The 16,522-nt window shown below is 39.9% G+C and overlaps 1 protein-coding gene across 1 annotated transcript; it reads right to left on the reverse strand.

Moving 5' to 3' along the window:
* Nucleotides 1–1,409: 1,409 nt before the first annotated feature.
* Nucleotides 1,410–2,208, reverse strand: LOC116416848. Its single transcript, XM_031927050.1, has 2 exons — nt 2,014–2,208; nt 1,410–1,955 (listed from the first exon to the last, which is right to left on the reverse strand). The coding sequence occupies exons 1-2, from the start codon at nt 2,206–2,208 to the stop codon at nt 1,410–1,412; spliced, it is 741 nt and encodes a 246-aa protein (XP_031782910.1).
* Between the last annotated feature and the right edge of the window lie 14,314 nt (nt 2,209–16,522).

Raw genomic sequence — 16,522 nt, forward strand, 5'->3', positions numbered from 1 at the left:
CGCCAGCGCCTGTTTACAGCTCGTTAAGGCATGCGAGCGCTCTGGGGTCCAGTCTACAGGGCGCTTGTCACACTTGTTCGCTCCTTTCAGAGCATCTGTATCAGCGGCGACTGCAGCTCCGAAGCGTGCGGGATACAGTCTCTGTAGTAATTTATGACTCCTAGAAATATCCTCAATTTTTCAACCGTCTTGGGAGGAGGTTGCTCCTGGATGGCTTCTACCTTCTGTTTGGGCGGCTCGAATCCATCAGCTGAGACGCGGAACCCGAGAAAGTCAAGCGAGCTCTGTGCGAATGCGCACTTCTTCTCGTTGAGCTTGAGTTTGTTCTTAGCGAGAATGGATAGTACAGCGTAGAGATGCTGGAGATGCTGTTCTTCTGAGCTTGAAGCTATTATAATATCGCTGATGTAGACTCTTGCGTAGGGGCAATCCTTGAGGATCGAGTCCATGAATCTCTGAAAGGTTTGTGTAGCGTTGCGCAGACCCAGCGGCATGCCCAGGAATTCAAACAGACCGAAGGGAGTCGTTACTGCCGTCTTGGGGACGTCCTCCGGAACCACTGGAATCTGGTAGAAAGCTCGCTCTAAATCGATCTTGGAAAAAATTCTGCTGCCTGCGAGACTCATCAGCAGGTCTTCTATTCGTGGTATGGGATAGGCGTATGGAACGGTGCGTTTGTTCGCGCCTCTAAAATCGCCTGCTGGCCTCCAATTGTTGTCACCTTTCGGAACCATCTGGCCCAGTCGCTGCTGGACCGTCTGGCTATTCCGCGCTGCAGGTATTAGTCCAAAAACTTGCGAGCTGCTGCGAGCTTCTTCCCTGTGAGATGCCGTGGGGGGTACAGCACTGGAGGACCAGTTGTCACGATGTGGTGCTATACTCCCGATTCCAGAATGCCTTAAGGTTCCGATGCTGACAAGAAGAGCTCTCTGAAGTTCTCCAGCAAGCCTACTACAGCTCCAGAGCTTTGCGAGGAAACGGCATCTGCGACTGGTGCGACGCTGAAGATTTCGACGGCTCCCAATGAGCCCATCGTTGTGAGATTTGTTGTAGAATCTATGAGGATTTTCTTCTTTAAGTTGATCAGAAAGCCAAGCCATAGTGCGATAGCAGATCTACGCCGATAATTGGTAGCTTGGTCTTCGCCACGACGAAAGACCATGTGAGGGGACGTCTGAGTCCAAAGTTCAGCTGCAACTACTTCTGGCTAAACGTACTGATGACTGTGCTATTGGCTACTTTGAGCGTTAGCTGATCTGCCTGAGGCTGCAGGTAGAGACGAGCAACTGGAAAAAGAGAGACTACAGAACCTAAGTTGAGAAGAAATTTGATGTGAGAGTCTATATCGTATAGAAAAAGACGGTTTTCCGTTAAGAGCCTGTCGATGACCACCTGTACCTCCAGCAGTCCTACTTGTTTTCCTGGTTGCTCGACTTGAAGTTGCATGGGGCTTGGCACTTATGCGCCACAGCTCCGAATTTCCAATGAAAGTGATAGATTTGCTGCTTGGCCGCTGTACTTCGTAACCTGAATCTCCTATTGTTCCCGTTTTTTCCCTTGTTGGATTGATCACCAGAGAGCGGCAGCCTATTCACAAGCATCTCCTGCGTGGTCGTCAGCTGTACCAGGCAAGCTCTTATGGCTGAAATGTCTGCTGCCAGCGTATTCGGGTAGGTCTTGTTCCTCAGAGCTGCTGCGTTGATGCTTGCTGTGACGGCTGGATCGGTGGCGCAGACTCCTGGTGTGGAAGGAATCTCGAGGAGCTCGTCAGCCAGCTCGCTGAGGAGCGCACTGTGCAAGATCTTGAGCGCTTGCCTGGTGTGGACCTGTATCAAGGCCAACCACTTGACCTTGAGTGCATCCTCGGATATTTTTCCATCTACTAGCGAGCGCATGTGGCGCAACAGCTGAAACGGCTTCTTGTTGCTCAGTGACATGTCGTTATAGAGCCTCTCCTAAAATTTTCGTTTTCAAGAATTCGTATTTACCACTCGCTGGAAGCGAGCTGATCACATCCTCAGTTTCTGTGATAATGTCTGAAGAAGGCATTGCAGACATGACGAGATGATATTTGGATTCATCCTTGGTCACTCTGGATGTGTAGATGGACGATTCGATTAACGTAAACCAGCTTTTGGGTGCTGACTTCCAGAAAGGTGCGACCTTGCAAGCGCTGATTGCTGCAGCCTCCACGTCCTCTGGGTTCATGACTGGAAACGGCTGAGGTGGGTAGTCTGCGAAGCCATCTGCTCAAAAGCCTCCTGCAAAGGGACCTCCTGGGCTCAGGCCACCTGTGCCTGGATTTAAAGGAACGTTGCTTGCTGGGTTTACTGGCACGAAGTTGCTTGGAGGAGGTATGATCCCGCTTCGACCATTCACTTTCCGACCCCTTCCTGCTGATGCATTTAGTGTAAGGCTGCCTGCTGCCACGCCGTCTGCTTGCGCAACGCGGAAGCGCGAGTGTTATCGCGAGGCTCTGTGCTCGGCTGATGGAATTGCGCGGGCGCTGAGTTGCAACCTGCAGATTAAAATGGTGAACAGGTGTTTCTTGCGAGATGCCTCGCACGAGGTGGTGTAAATGGCCGCGAGTCCGGAAGTGGCGCTACAATGAAAGTTGCGACCAAAAGACGCGGGAGCGTTGCTCGCGACGCGCGCACCTTTTTATGATGGCGGTCTACCTGGCCAAATTTGGCGCGAAAGTAAGAGTGAGGCCAAAAATGGCGACACCCCAAGCTTGCCGATTTCTGCCGGTAGCGAGTCTGAAAGGAGCGTGGACATGCCTGAGTGCGGCATAAATTGCCATAAAAGAATTTAAAAATGTTTCTGTGCGCAAACACTGCCGGCGTCTAACGCTAAACGCGCGTTGATATGCTTTGTTGACGAGCGCAAAAAGAGCGCTGCGACGCTAAAACGCAAGATGAACTACTAATGGCTGCCTGCCCATGAAGTATTTTCAACTCGGCCACAGGTCGTCTCGTCGACCTGTGTGATCGCGCGAATCGTGACGGCAGAAAATGCGAGAGAGCACGAGCCAGCATAGTGCATACGGGGAGCGGTCTCGATCCGTGGCACTAGGATATCACAGCAAGTACGTCGATGTATTGCTGGCTAAACCTGCTCGCCGCGACCGCGCGAGTGCGAAGCAGAGCTAATTTATGAGTGAAATGTCTCTTTGAATAACCGCCGACAGGGAAATGTTGCTTTGTTCTTCCGCGAGCACTACACTGTTGTTCACTGCACAGACTTACTTGTAAGTTGGTAGACGTTGCTCCCGTGAAGACCTTGAGAGTTGGGTCACCAATATACCGATGTGGCTATGTGGCCTCTTGGCGCCAAAGCGGAAAAGCTGCCGCGCTCCACTCCAGGTCCTGCGTTCCTAAAGGTACTGGTAGATCTCACTTCGAAAAAGGGCTGGCCGTCAACTCGGTGGAGAGAGAGCTCGGCGTCGGTATGCTCGCCTCACTCCCTGCAGCGGTGTTCAGTAAGGTACAGCACGGGTTTATGTTACGCCCAAATGAACAACACAGTTGTAAAGTTAAAGTTTGAGTATTTATTGAAGTAAATAGAAAACTCCCAAAAGCTTGCTGCCGCTCGTCTCGGCTGTGGCGTCGTTGGGCAAGCACGTTGCGTGGTTGGCGTTTTGGAGTTATCGTTCTCGTGTGTTCTCGTGTGTGACTCGAGCGGTTCTGATTTCTCGCCTCACGTTTTCGCTATCTCTCTTTGCTCGCCCAACTCTATGCGAGGGCGCAGCACCTGCTTGTGTGGTCGCTTCCTGTCGCCATCAGCGATCTCGGCTCGGGCTCGGGAAGCGGCCGAGGCGCCTCAGATTTACTAATTCTAAATGGAGTTGGAAATTATTCTAACAAAATTAGACAGTTAAACGATAATCATATATTAGAATTTAATAATATTTTGCAAATTTATACACGTTTTTACATGAAACTTACTATAAATTTACAAGTTACTATGTCAGTTCTGTCTATTTATTAGTTAATACTACTAATTTAATTGTAAACTAATATAAAAAACCGCTGCCAATTCATTGGCACGTAGCTTTCTTCAACTAAATTTATCAGTCCAATAAATAACATATTGTTTTAATATACAGTATATCTGCCTGCTAATGTATGAGGCGGTTTTTGATACATAATTTAATGTATAAGTTTTAGATGGTTCATTGTCCAAAAGTTTGCAGACTCCTCTGTTTTTTTATTATAGTATACAAACACTGCCGTCAATTTTTTTTCACGGAAATTCACGCATGTTTACATGTGTTCCTAACCAACCTAACCATCATAAAACAACAGATTATTCATTAGATAGGTCACTCGCGCAATTTTCGAGAAAACGATGTTTACATTTTAGCTCTTTACTTGAAAATTGCTTGACAAAATCGTTTAAAATATCAGCAGCAGAAAGCTTTTTTTATGGTGAATTACCAATTAAAATTTCAAAGCATTTCACCACATAGTTTTAGAGATATAAGGAATCAAAAAATTAAAACCTTGATATGTTACGAACTATAGGAGTTTGAAAGCTGTGCAATAAACTTAGCCAAAACACATAAAATATATCTACTTTTTCCCAAAATCTCAAGTGCAATAAGGCCTTTTTACGTCCGTAATCGAGGCACAAAAAAAACTAATTTTTTTGTGTTTTTTAATTTATTACTGAAAAAAGTGGTCAAATCACTTGAAATTTTAATGGAATACAGTTTGACACGTGACCCATCAACATAATTTTTTTGCGAAGTTATGATGAGTAGATAGGCTATAGGCATACTGGAACACACGGGTTCTAGAACACCCCCTCCTCTCTCATAGTGTTCTAGAATCCATCGCGTGTATAAGCCAATCTTCGTCTCCCCTTCCCTTTAAAAATGTGTAGTACCCTCCTCCCACATCCCCCCTCTCCAAGTGTTCCAGAATCCGTCGCGTGTGTCCCTCCTCCGACACGGCCCTCGTTCTAGATCAGAAGAAAATCTATTGGCTGTTTTATGAGGAGAGAGGGAAAGAGCAGCCCTTCGTATTTTCTAAAGTAATAGAATCTAAGGAAAAAGCAGGCTTGTCACGTTCTCAGGGAAAGTGTGCACAATGTATTTCCTGTGCGCAAAAGAAATCCTTCTCATACAGTAGGTGCATTTTTCAACGCTCTTTAAGTATAAATACACTGCTAGCCATTTTTTTTAGAAAAATTTTTTCACGAGTCAAAGCGATATTTGAATGCTATTTATAGCTTCCCACGCACAGGTACAAGAAAAGGCTTTTTCAATTAAAATTTATTCCGCAAGGGAGGAGTTTGAGAAATTCTGCGAAGGGAAAAGTATCCTAGGGATGTTTCTTGAGAATTCCGGAGGTAAATTTACACGAATCGTAGGACTTTTGGAAAATGTGATAGAAAGGGATCTTCGGTTTGCCTGTATAAATAGTCCCAGTGCATGCTATAGTAAGTCAGTCTTCGATTTTTCCAATATAGTGAAAAGTTACAAGTGACGCAAGGAAGAAACTGGCTTTTAGAAGGAGCAACAAGAGCAGCATAAGCAACATCAGCAGAAGAAGAAGAAGTCTGCAAACAGTCCAGGAGAGAGTTCGCTGGCTGATTGGTAATGCTCCGACGCTCCTCATGATGTTGGAGCACGTTTCTTGGGCCATGGAGGCTATTGAATCCCGTAAGTATTTGTTCATTCATTCTTCTTTTCTCATTATGATTTATTATTTTGCGACGTCTCGTTAGAATAACGACACGCGATTACAACACATAATTTCGAGCCGTTGATTCTCGGATGTATTTGTGATAAATGCATCAGGGAATCAACAACATTGGATTATATTTCCTGTTATCCGGTACGCCTGGGGTTCCCAACCTCACCCGTCAGCGCCGGAGCCAGAGGTGGCTCCCCGGTACTGACAGAAAGAGCACCACTCGCGGAAATACCGCCAATGCGGCCCAGCAGAAACCCTGGGTCGCTCTTATATCGGCAGAACCGTCGTGCCTGTTGCTGGTGACGGCACCAGAAGGCTTCGCGTCCTCCTCAGGAATACGAGAAGATCCGCGCGCGATAGCCACGAGGCCGCAACTGACTGTTGCGCATCCTCGCCGCGTATCTCGCTCGCAAAAACATTCGTACGAGTAGGTAAGGTGTTTTGGTACGGTGGCGGTATGACGGATCGGTGGCGGATTTTGAGGTTAGGAATTAAATCGGTACGGTGGAGTCGTGTGCGCACGGCTACACCGATCCGAATGTGTCGCGTAACAACGATCTCGACCGCTCTGTGTGCCCACTATGATATAATTAAAAATTAAATTTATTTCCAGTATAAGCATGTATATGTGTCCTTATAAATAGAAGAATCAACTTCATCTTGGCCGATTGTATCGTTTAAGTAATGAAGCAACCAAGTCCAAATTGAAATAACGTTGTAGACGGCACACATGGGTCTTCTTCTTATGCAGAGGTCGTGATTGAAGCAGAAGTAACGACTGTCACGCGTCATTTCTTCAAGGGGTGGACATCCTATGTCTTCAATGTTTAAAATTAATCTGAAAAGAGGGTAAAAAAATAATGTAAGAAATTTGCGAAACAGCGTCAAGTTCAAACGTAAATACATAATATTAATTCATTACTTACATATTTGGTAAGAAACTTGGCGACCATTCTACTTTCTGCTGACCCTTAACATACAATTTTTTGACGCCTTGTGAGCAGATTTGTAAAAATTTTTTAAGATGATCATATGGAATATCTCCAGCGTCCCATGCTGTTCCATAGTGACTCTTTTCAATCCATTGAGTCATACATTTTTCTTCTGCAGTCAACGCTTCCCATGCAAATGGAGATTTGAAGAGATAAGAGGTTGGTAAAGCCGTTTTCTTCATATTGAGGAAACTGATTTCTTTAAAAATGAAAGAATCTTCTGCGATTCTTTGGAATCCTTGTACATCGAAAATATAAACATTTTCTTCTGGATACTGCAATATGGTGTTTCTGAACATTGTATGGTAAGTGAACGATCTATCCATGTTGCAGATATGTGTTTACTTCGCTACAAGAAGAAAGCTCAGAGACTGGTGAGAAAGATTCTCACATCCTAAATTTATATCTAGAAACTCCGCCTTATTCTCTCTCAGGATTGGACGATCGAAAAATGCTCAATCCTGATTGGTTTTAACTAAAGATGCTTTTTTGATGGTCCAGAGAAAGAAAATTCATCCCTTCCCGAGTCAATGACTAGCTTTCGTCTTTAGCATTGGTAGAAACTATCTTTCCCAAAAAAGAAAACCTCAATCCTCATTGGATGTTGCGGAAAGATGATTTTCGGATGGTTCATCGAAAGAACATCCCTTCCCGGAAAAATTTATCCCTTCTCTTCACATTTGCTGCCTTTAAAAAGGATAAAAAGGATTTAAAAAGCCGTTCCATGGATGAGTACAGTTAGTCTGTTGCAGTTAACGTGAGTTGGCTTTAGAAGATTTTTTTTTTTAAAGTAATATTCCAATAAGCAAAGATGGCTGTAATCGATTTTTTTTAACGCCTTGTTCAATTACTTCGTGACACTTTACAAAATGCTAGCCAAATAAGCATTAACGATATTAATTATTGGCTAGACATGTGTAATTCTACTATAAAGGAGTTAAATGAGAAAATAGTAAAATCTAATCTTACACGAGGAGAGAAACAGAAATGTCAAACTTGTATGACACATCTTTCATGTATGCAAGTTGAATTTGAGCAACATCTCCATCAAGGTGGTAGTTTACAATCCGAAGAAACTAGAGTTGAGTAACGAGATGTGCAGTCTGCGTTCCAAAATCGCATTAGAAGTGGTGTGATTGTAAATATAAAACATGTAAACATTCTAAGTTTCCTGAATGATGCACAAAAATTCTTCAAAGTTAAAACAGAGATATGCTTAAAAGAATACAATGCTGTGAAAATAAATTCAGACTTTAAATGCAGAATTTTCTATGCAGAAAACTGGAGAAGAAACTACGGACATAAAATATTTTACAAGTGAAAGTGCTACAGTATACTTGGCAACAGATTTAGATGAAAGGTTTAAAAATAATATCAAAGATCCCATCCTTTCACAGCTAGAAGAATTTCAGGAAAAGGATTCTGGCTGGACTTTAAAGAGTTTGTGCATAAATATGAAAAAATATTCACGACTCAAGGGTTCATACATTCCTCTTCTAAAGTTTATAAAGAAGAAAAAGGCGTGTATTAACGTTCATAACAATGACAATCAATGTTTTAAGTATGCTATTCTTTCAGCATTATATCCCAGTAAAAGTAATCCGTCATCATTGGAAAAGTTTGCATCATATCTGAAAAATGTGCCGATAGCCGTAAAGGAATTTCGATCAGATGGACTTACAGATGAAAAGATAGATCTCCTTCGACGAAAAGGTGTATTGCCATATGATTTTGTAAATGGATTAGATAAGTTGACGACTACAAAATTGCCAGAAAAGAATGATTTTTATAATAAGCTAACAGATTCTCATATTGCTGAAGAAGACTATAAGCATGCTGTCCAAGTTTGGGATAAGTTCAATATTAGTACGTTGGGAGAATATTCAGATCTTTATCTGAAAACTGCTGTTTTACTATTCGCCGACGTTTTCGAGAGTTTTCGAGAAACATCTCGTAAAGTCTATTATTTATGTCCTGCTCACTTTTATACGACTCCTGGACTAACTTTTTCAGCAGCTTTAAAAATGACAAAGGTAGAATTGGAGCTTCTTACAGATATTGACATGCTAATGTTTATCGAATCGGGCATTCGAGGTGGAATAAGTCAGTGTTGTAATCGGTATGCCAAGACAAACAATCCATATATGGGTTTTTCATACGATAAGGATCAGAAAACAAAGACTCTCTTATATTTTGATATCAACAATGTTTATGGATGGGCAATGGTACAGCCTTTACCAGTTGGAATATTTGAATGGATTGATTATGAGACAAATCCAAGTTTTTTCAATAAACCGCCAGATTCTGATATAGGTTATTTTGCTGAAGTTGACTTGGAGTATCCTGAAGAAATACATGATGATCATAGGGATTTAACTTTTTGCGCAGAACATCTTGCACCACCTGGTTCAAAGCAGAAGAAACTTCTCACGACTTTGAAAGACAAGAAAAGGTATGTCATTCATTATCGAGCACTTAAGCAGGTCTTAGATAATGGACTTCGATTAAAAAAGGTGCATATGATTTTGAGATTTGAGCAGAGGGCGTGGCTCAAACCATATGTTGAATTTAACACAGAAAAAAGAAAGCAGGCAAAGAATGAGTTTGAAAAACTCTTCTACAAATTGTTAATTAATGCAGTCTATGGAAAGTGTATTGAACGAGAGCAGAAACGTGTAGATGTGCGATTAGTAAATAAATTTACAGGCAGATACGGAGCAGAAGGACGCATAGCTCTGCCAAATTTTCACAGTTGTGCAATCTTTGATGAAAATTTGTTTGCCATACAGCTGAATAGGACAAGTATTGCAATCAAAAAACCAATATAGGTTGGTCTCTCAATTCTAGATTTGTCAAAAACATTAGTATATGATTTTCATTATTCATATATGAAAAAGCGAGTTGGAGAAAAATGCAAACTCCTGTATACGGACACTGATAGTTTAATATATGTAGTTGAGGATATAGATATGTATCAAGTAATGAAAGAAGATATACATAAATTTGATACTTCTGATTATAACGAAAATAATCAGTTTGGAATTCCACGTGTTAATAAAAAAGTTCCTGGATTGATGAAAGACGAATGCTGTGGCAAGATTATGACAGAATTAATTGATTTAAGAAGCGAAATGTACAGTATTTTAATTAATGGAGCTGCGACAGTGAAAAAAGGTATAAAATGACAAAGGTAAAAAATCTAGTGTTGTAAAGAAATCAATCACGTTCGAAGATTATCGAAAATGCCTGCAAGATCTTGTTATTATAAAACGTGAGCAGTGTAATATTCGTTCAAAATTACACATTCTGCATACTGAAAAACAGGAAAAAATCGCTCTAAGTACACACGATGATAAAAGATTCTTATTGCCTCATAGTACAGACACTTTGCCTTGGGGACATTACAGAATTATGGAAGAACAGATGGCGCAAGCTGTAATGCAAGTAGAGGGGGATGCAGAGGAGGGGATCGTGGTGGAGGAGAGGTGATACAATGCAGCTAATGGCGAAGCTGAAGGACGAAAAAGAGAGGGAGAAAGTGAGTGGGGGCATGAAGCAACCAATGAGAATGCTTCGCGGGTGGGGATGACACTTCATGGTGATGGAGGCGAACCAATCAGGATTGAATATGATGTTTTAGAAGAGTTTATGCACGAGTGGGATCCATCATTGGACAGGTTAGGAACTGAACAAGGAGAGAGAAGTGATATATTACTAGAGGCTATGGAAGGGGCAGAAATTGTGGAGGGAAAGGGGCTATATGAACGGACGAAGCACGATGAAGAGCACATGCGAGAAATCGAAGCGAACAACCAACCTTGTGCAAAGAGACCAAGACTCACCTAACTCAAAAATAAGTAAGTTATATTTCTTAGTTCTCTCTCAATTCTCACCTATAAGACATTTTTCACTAACATACATTCTTATTTTCACTTTTCAGAATGGATCTATCTGCACTCAACAAGATTGCTGTGCGTGAGTTCTTGCCTAAGAGGAAAGTCACGGACTTGGAAAAAGATCATGAGTACATGGTGACTGCACTCAAGGAAGTAAAGACGAAATTCGGCACAAAGATCGTGGCTGAGATCGATGACAGCTCTCAAATATTTCTGCCCGGGAAGATCTCATTCGCAATCATGAAAGATCAAGAACTTTTCAATAATCTCTCTAACACAGCAAATAAACTTAGTTTATTCATATCATATCAGGGTGGAACTTCTTTTAAGTTCAGCACATGCTAAAATAATGAAATATAAAGACTGATTATTGTTAAATACTATTTATTTGTTTAAACTTGTATGTAATCTATATGAAAAAATACATTATCAAATAATAACATTTGCTTTCTTATTTATTTGAACCTTAAGTAATTCATACAATCTCATTTTTATTTATCCAACTATTGTGATCGCTACTGAATCCTAACCATGTAACATATATACGTTAACCACTTTTCTTTAAAACTTTTTTTTTTCTACTAAATAAATTTCCGGATACATGGTTTTGTGAATTTCCATTTCATAAAAGCCGCCAGAGACGGGTTTATCATAATAATCTTTGAGGTGGTAAGTTACTGGATCTGTTTTTACAACTCGCGTTATTGTGAAAATTTCCGTAGACCAATTTGGCGTGTAACCTTTTTCAAAAACAATTTTTATCCTACTTATTCGTACTTTATCTTCTACTTTGAATTTCGGCTTTTTCACTAGCGACTTTTCATTTGGAAAACGTCTCTTGACTTCCCGCTTATTTGCCTGTGTAACATTTTCAGGCTCGATTCCTGTTGTCCGATGTTTTCTCGAATTGTATGCTTTGAGCAAGTTGGGTAAAATACCCAACCATTTATAGCTTCCTTGTTTACTGAATTCTAACGACATTGCATGTGGTGGAAAACAGATGGACATGATTACTCTCAAATTGGAAACTTGCTTCGTGACGCTTTACATGACGCATCAAAAATTTTTGTCATCCGTGCATTAAAACAGAAATGGCTTCAACGATTCAAATTTCCATCTATAACATTCAACAATATGGCTATCCACCAAAACCATCATTCAAGAGCATCACAGTATGCACAAATCATAATCCAATCTATAAGACTGCCTGCGCACTTCACACTGTCAAACTTATAAAATTATTCTATCAGTCATGCAAACATTTGTGAGAAAAAAAATTTTTTAAATAGTATAGAACACTATAGGCATACTGGAACATGTGAAAGAGGGGGGGGGGGGGAGCTCTCCCCCAACTTTCTACTTCGGATTCTGGAACACTTTGAGAGGGAAGGGCGTGTTCTAAAACCCGTGTGTTCCAGTATGACTATAGCCTATCTACTATGATGTTTAGTTTCAGAGATATGAATTTAAAAAAAAAATCACCTTTTTATTTTATCCGCCGAACAAAGCGGTCAATCCCGAGGACCAAATGATGAAAAGTAGGTAATTTTATTCTCTTTCAAATGCATTATAGCTGAATTGTTTGTAACAATGGGATGATTGAAAAAAACGCAAAATAGTGTTTTTTAAAAATCAAAAAATAACTATAAAAAAAAATAGTTGAGAAAATAAAAAATAACTGTTTTTCCCGAATTCAAAATTCAAAAATAGGTATGCATGTCAAATTTTATTGATATTGACGGAGTAGTTCCAGAAATATTACGGTATACATACACATACACATCTACACACCCACACACACATACACACACATACGAACATTTTCTAAAAATACTTGATTTGAACTTCTAACGCACCAAAAAGTATTTTCTAGAAGTTTTGACAAAACTCAAAATTTTACTATTACAAAGCTTTTACTAGGAGGAAACATTCAAATAATTAAGTTAATAACATTGAAGTCTTTATTCAGTCTCTTGGGGAAAGTTAAACCGTTACATTATATTCAACTTAAATTAGTCAGTCGGTTCCAGGATCTGGATAGGGGAAAGGAGCAAAAAAGAGTTTGTTTTTATATTCTTAACAATAACAAAATATATTTCTTAGTTAAACAATTTGAAATCAGATGTTAAATCCCGGCTGAAACAGAAATCAATTATGCGTCTCGTTAAAAATACTTCGCCTTTACAAATAGAATTGTTTAAACTAACGCGGTTAACAATTTACAAGAATATATACGCGATTTCGATACAAGAATGATTCGGTGTACGCGGCTACGGTGTATCGGTTCGGTGGCGGTATGACGGGTCGGTGGTGGATTTTGAGGTTAGGAATTCATTCGGTACGGTGGAGTCGTGTGCGCCCGGCTACGCCGATCCGAATGTGTCGTGTAACAACGATTCCGACCGCTCTGTGTGCGCACAGTAATGGCCGGGATAGTGTCACGGTGTTTTGAGGTTATCCCTCGGATTTGTGGAGTCGTGAGCGCACAGTTTCACAAATCTTCGTCGCTCGTCTAGTTCTTCTATTTATCCTGTGTACACACAAAGATAAAGCGTGTCGTGAGATATCGGCGTAAGGCTGGTTTTGTTGGTTAGGAATTTAAATGAAAATGCAAATCAATGTGGTAATATAAACCATATTTCATGGGGCGCCTGGTAGCATGGTAGCCGGCAGTTAATTGCGTACCTTATTATACTCATAATAATATTTATTATTTTAATTTAATGGTTTAGTGTTAGCTATTGATCATATATAAGTACCTATATATGTATTATTTTTAATATATTTCCTTTTTCTTAAATATCATTGATTGATTTTCGTTATTAAATATATTTAGTTTTAATAAAAATGGTATATTTTATACGAAATCACCGGTAAATATTTTACTTGTCCAGTTTTTTAGGTTGTTAAACAATAACCAATTCTTTACATGTATTTTGCACGATGAGAGCTGGGTAAAATATGTCCCTAATTTAGGTTACACATTTCTTACCGATACATAACCATTCGACACTTATTATTATAGCGAATAGCGAAACAGGGTTTATGATACAATGAACTGTAAGTATACAACAAATGTACCAAAAAAAATTATTAACTACAGCAGACAATGTCTAGGTATCAAAATCACCTTCCGAATGGCGAGACATGGTCTATGATTCAACCCTACTGGAAAAAGTGAATAGAAATCGATTAAAGTCGATAAGATTTTAATTAACTTGAATAGTGAATCTTAATTTCAGTTTTTGCATTAGAACTTGATAAAACGTGATAAAATACGATAAAAATCGATATAAGTCGATAAAACTTAATATGAAAAATTACAATAGAAATTTATAGAATTTCAAGAAGATCATGGTCTATCGATTTCAATTGTAATTTTTCATATCAAGTTTTATCGACTTCCATCGTTTTTTATCGTATTTTATCACGTTTTATCAAGTTCTAATGCAAAAAGTGGAATTAAGATTCACTATTCAAGTCGATAAGTTGATCTAATCGACTTCTATCGACCTTTTCCGGCAGGGAAAGCACTAAGTATATAATAAATGTATTAGAAATAAATTCTCATCTTCAGTAAGCGAAGTCCAGGTGTCAAAATGATTCTGAGAATAACCCATTATGGTTAACGGTATATAGTGCTACCTCCAAAATTACAATAAGTTTAACCACAATAAACTTTGTTTATAGTCATAAGTATATGATCTGCGTTAAAATTCCAGGAAAACCAAAATTTCAAGAAGTCCAGAAAAATTCCCTGAAAAATCCAGAAAGTGCGATATTTCATCTTTGCATTAAGATATTGCAATATTGGTACACTAAAGAAAAAAAATAAAACGGTAGATACTTAGGTCCAATAGAAGATGTATAGCGCATTCAAGAATCACCTAATAGCTCACGTTCTTACAGTGTAATTAGTGTAACAAAATCAACAAAAATTAATTTCTGATGAAAACAATATCGATATTAATTCTCTCAATCACGAGACAACTTCAGTAGCATAGTTTATATTAAAAAAAGTAAATGATTATGCCTGAAATTTTTATTTTTCTGTAGGTTGTAATGTGTCAGAACTTTAAAGTTTTACGAAAAAAGTGAAAAGACGTTGAAATTATTAAAATACTTTAGGAAGATTAGTCTGTGTGATTCCTAACAAACGTAAATTATTTCATTTAAAGTTAATACTTTACTTACTTAGATACTCTCCGCGCAGAAAATCACTCAGGGCGTAAATGTAAATACGTTTTTTCGCGCACACGTGATCTTGAAGAGTAAGCAGATAAGCTACTTTCTCCTTCCACGGGTATCTCTCGACCGAAGGCTTGTCAGTCTGTTCTCAACCGACAGTGGTGCTAAACCTACAAGGTCCCTTGCTATTACTGTTATTATTTTCTTTTTCAACTCCTTAGCTAGGCACCGACTACAGCACGGGTGAATGCCGCTCCTAGGGCCTGTTTCTGCGTATGCTGACCACGTAGATGGTACGGTCGAGAACGCTGCGGACGTCAGCGAATCTGCTGCACCATCTCATCGTTGTAACATAGGTAGCTATACTCATAAGTCGGACGGGCTCTCGGATTCGGATCTTCGCGCATGCCAGTAACGAGAGGAGTTTTCAACTCCCTTAGGCCCGAACACTCTACCCTGGTGCTGTTGTCCGCTATCGGATCTATCCGACCTCTTGGCACTCGATGTCTCGTCTACACCCGCCCATGGTAGTAAGGAGAATGACAACAGCAACAACCAGGACCGTTCAGTGCACATACGGTTTATTTTTTTTGATATTTCATGTCTGTGTGTAGGTGTGAGTGTGACGGACAAGCGAAAAATACGAGCGCGCTCCGAGTTCTACTGACGGTTTCCGTCGGCACGCCGCAAAATCGATTTTTTCTAATTTGAGAGGTCCGTAACAGGGTCGATAGCAAATGCAATCTCGGGGACTGAAAAGTATAATTGAATGCGAGATCGCGTAGACGCAGTACGCCTGATAATAAATAAATGAAAATTCTACCCTATCGCTTACAAAAATAAGAATAAATCTCAAATAAATTAATCACATATTATTATTTTTATTCTACCGTCTTGACTCCTAATTCCCGCATACCTCTGGTCTCGAAAAACTAATAAATTATATATATATATATATATCTTCCTATATTATATAGTCATTTCGGCAAGACTCCCCCCACCACCCCTCCACCACCCCCCCACTACCCCCACCACCCCTCCACCACCCCCCCACTACCCCCCACCACCCCTCCACCACCCCCCCACCTTGGCCCCCCCACCAAAACACGTAAAATTCTTTCATTTTTCTGTTATTTTCGAAAATCTCAAAAACCCCCCACCACCCCCCACCGCCCCCCACCACCACCCCCCCCCACCAAATAACATGACTGCTCTCTGCGTTATCGGGCTTGAGACCGTCATACTTTCACAACGCTATTGCGTAGTAAAATAAGGCCGCATTAACAGTCCAATTAAATACAAATTTATAACATATTATGATTAAATAGATTTAAATTGGATAATATTAAATAGAATTAAGGTTTAGGTTAAGGTAAGAAGTATCAGTTCCAAGAGAACCAGATATTGAAGATCTCTAATTTTATTTAAGTTATAAGATTAAAGTTAATTATTAATAACGTGTAAATAAGTTAGGGAATAATTGAGTTCAAAGAACTCAAAGAACCATCAGAAAGTATAATCATTATAGATGATTCACTGATTGAATAAACAACAAAATGGACAAGATAAGCGAGATCAAAGACCTCGATGAATTTTCAGGTAATATGAGTAGTCAGACAGAACTAGAGAGACAGAATAAAGAGACAGTTTTCCAAATAAATTAATTTTCAGGATCACCTCACGTCTGCCAATGGCGCGCAACTCGAAAAGTCTATCATTTTATAGATGCCTTTTGCGGCATAAA

The sequence above is a fragment of the Nasonia vitripennis genome, assembly GCF_009193385.2.
Source record: "Nasonia vitripennis strain AsymCx chromosome 3 unlocalized genomic scaffold, Nvit_psr_1.1 chr3_random0009, whole genome shotgun sequence".
Classification (NCBI taxonomy): Eukaryota; Metazoa; Arthropoda; class Insecta; order Hymenoptera; family Pteromalidae; genus Nasonia; species Nasonia vitripennis.

Excerpts from the sequence above, each read along its gene's own strand:
- LOC116416848 (XM_031927050.1), bottom strand. The coding sequence starts at position 2,208 with ATGAACCCAGAGGACGTGGAGGCTGCAGCAATCAGCGCTTGCAAGGTC. Across the intron at positions 1,956-2,013 it reads TTATCACAGAAACTGAGGAT|GAGAGGCTCTATAACGACAT; the intron begins GTGATCAGCTCG and ends CGAAAATTTTAG.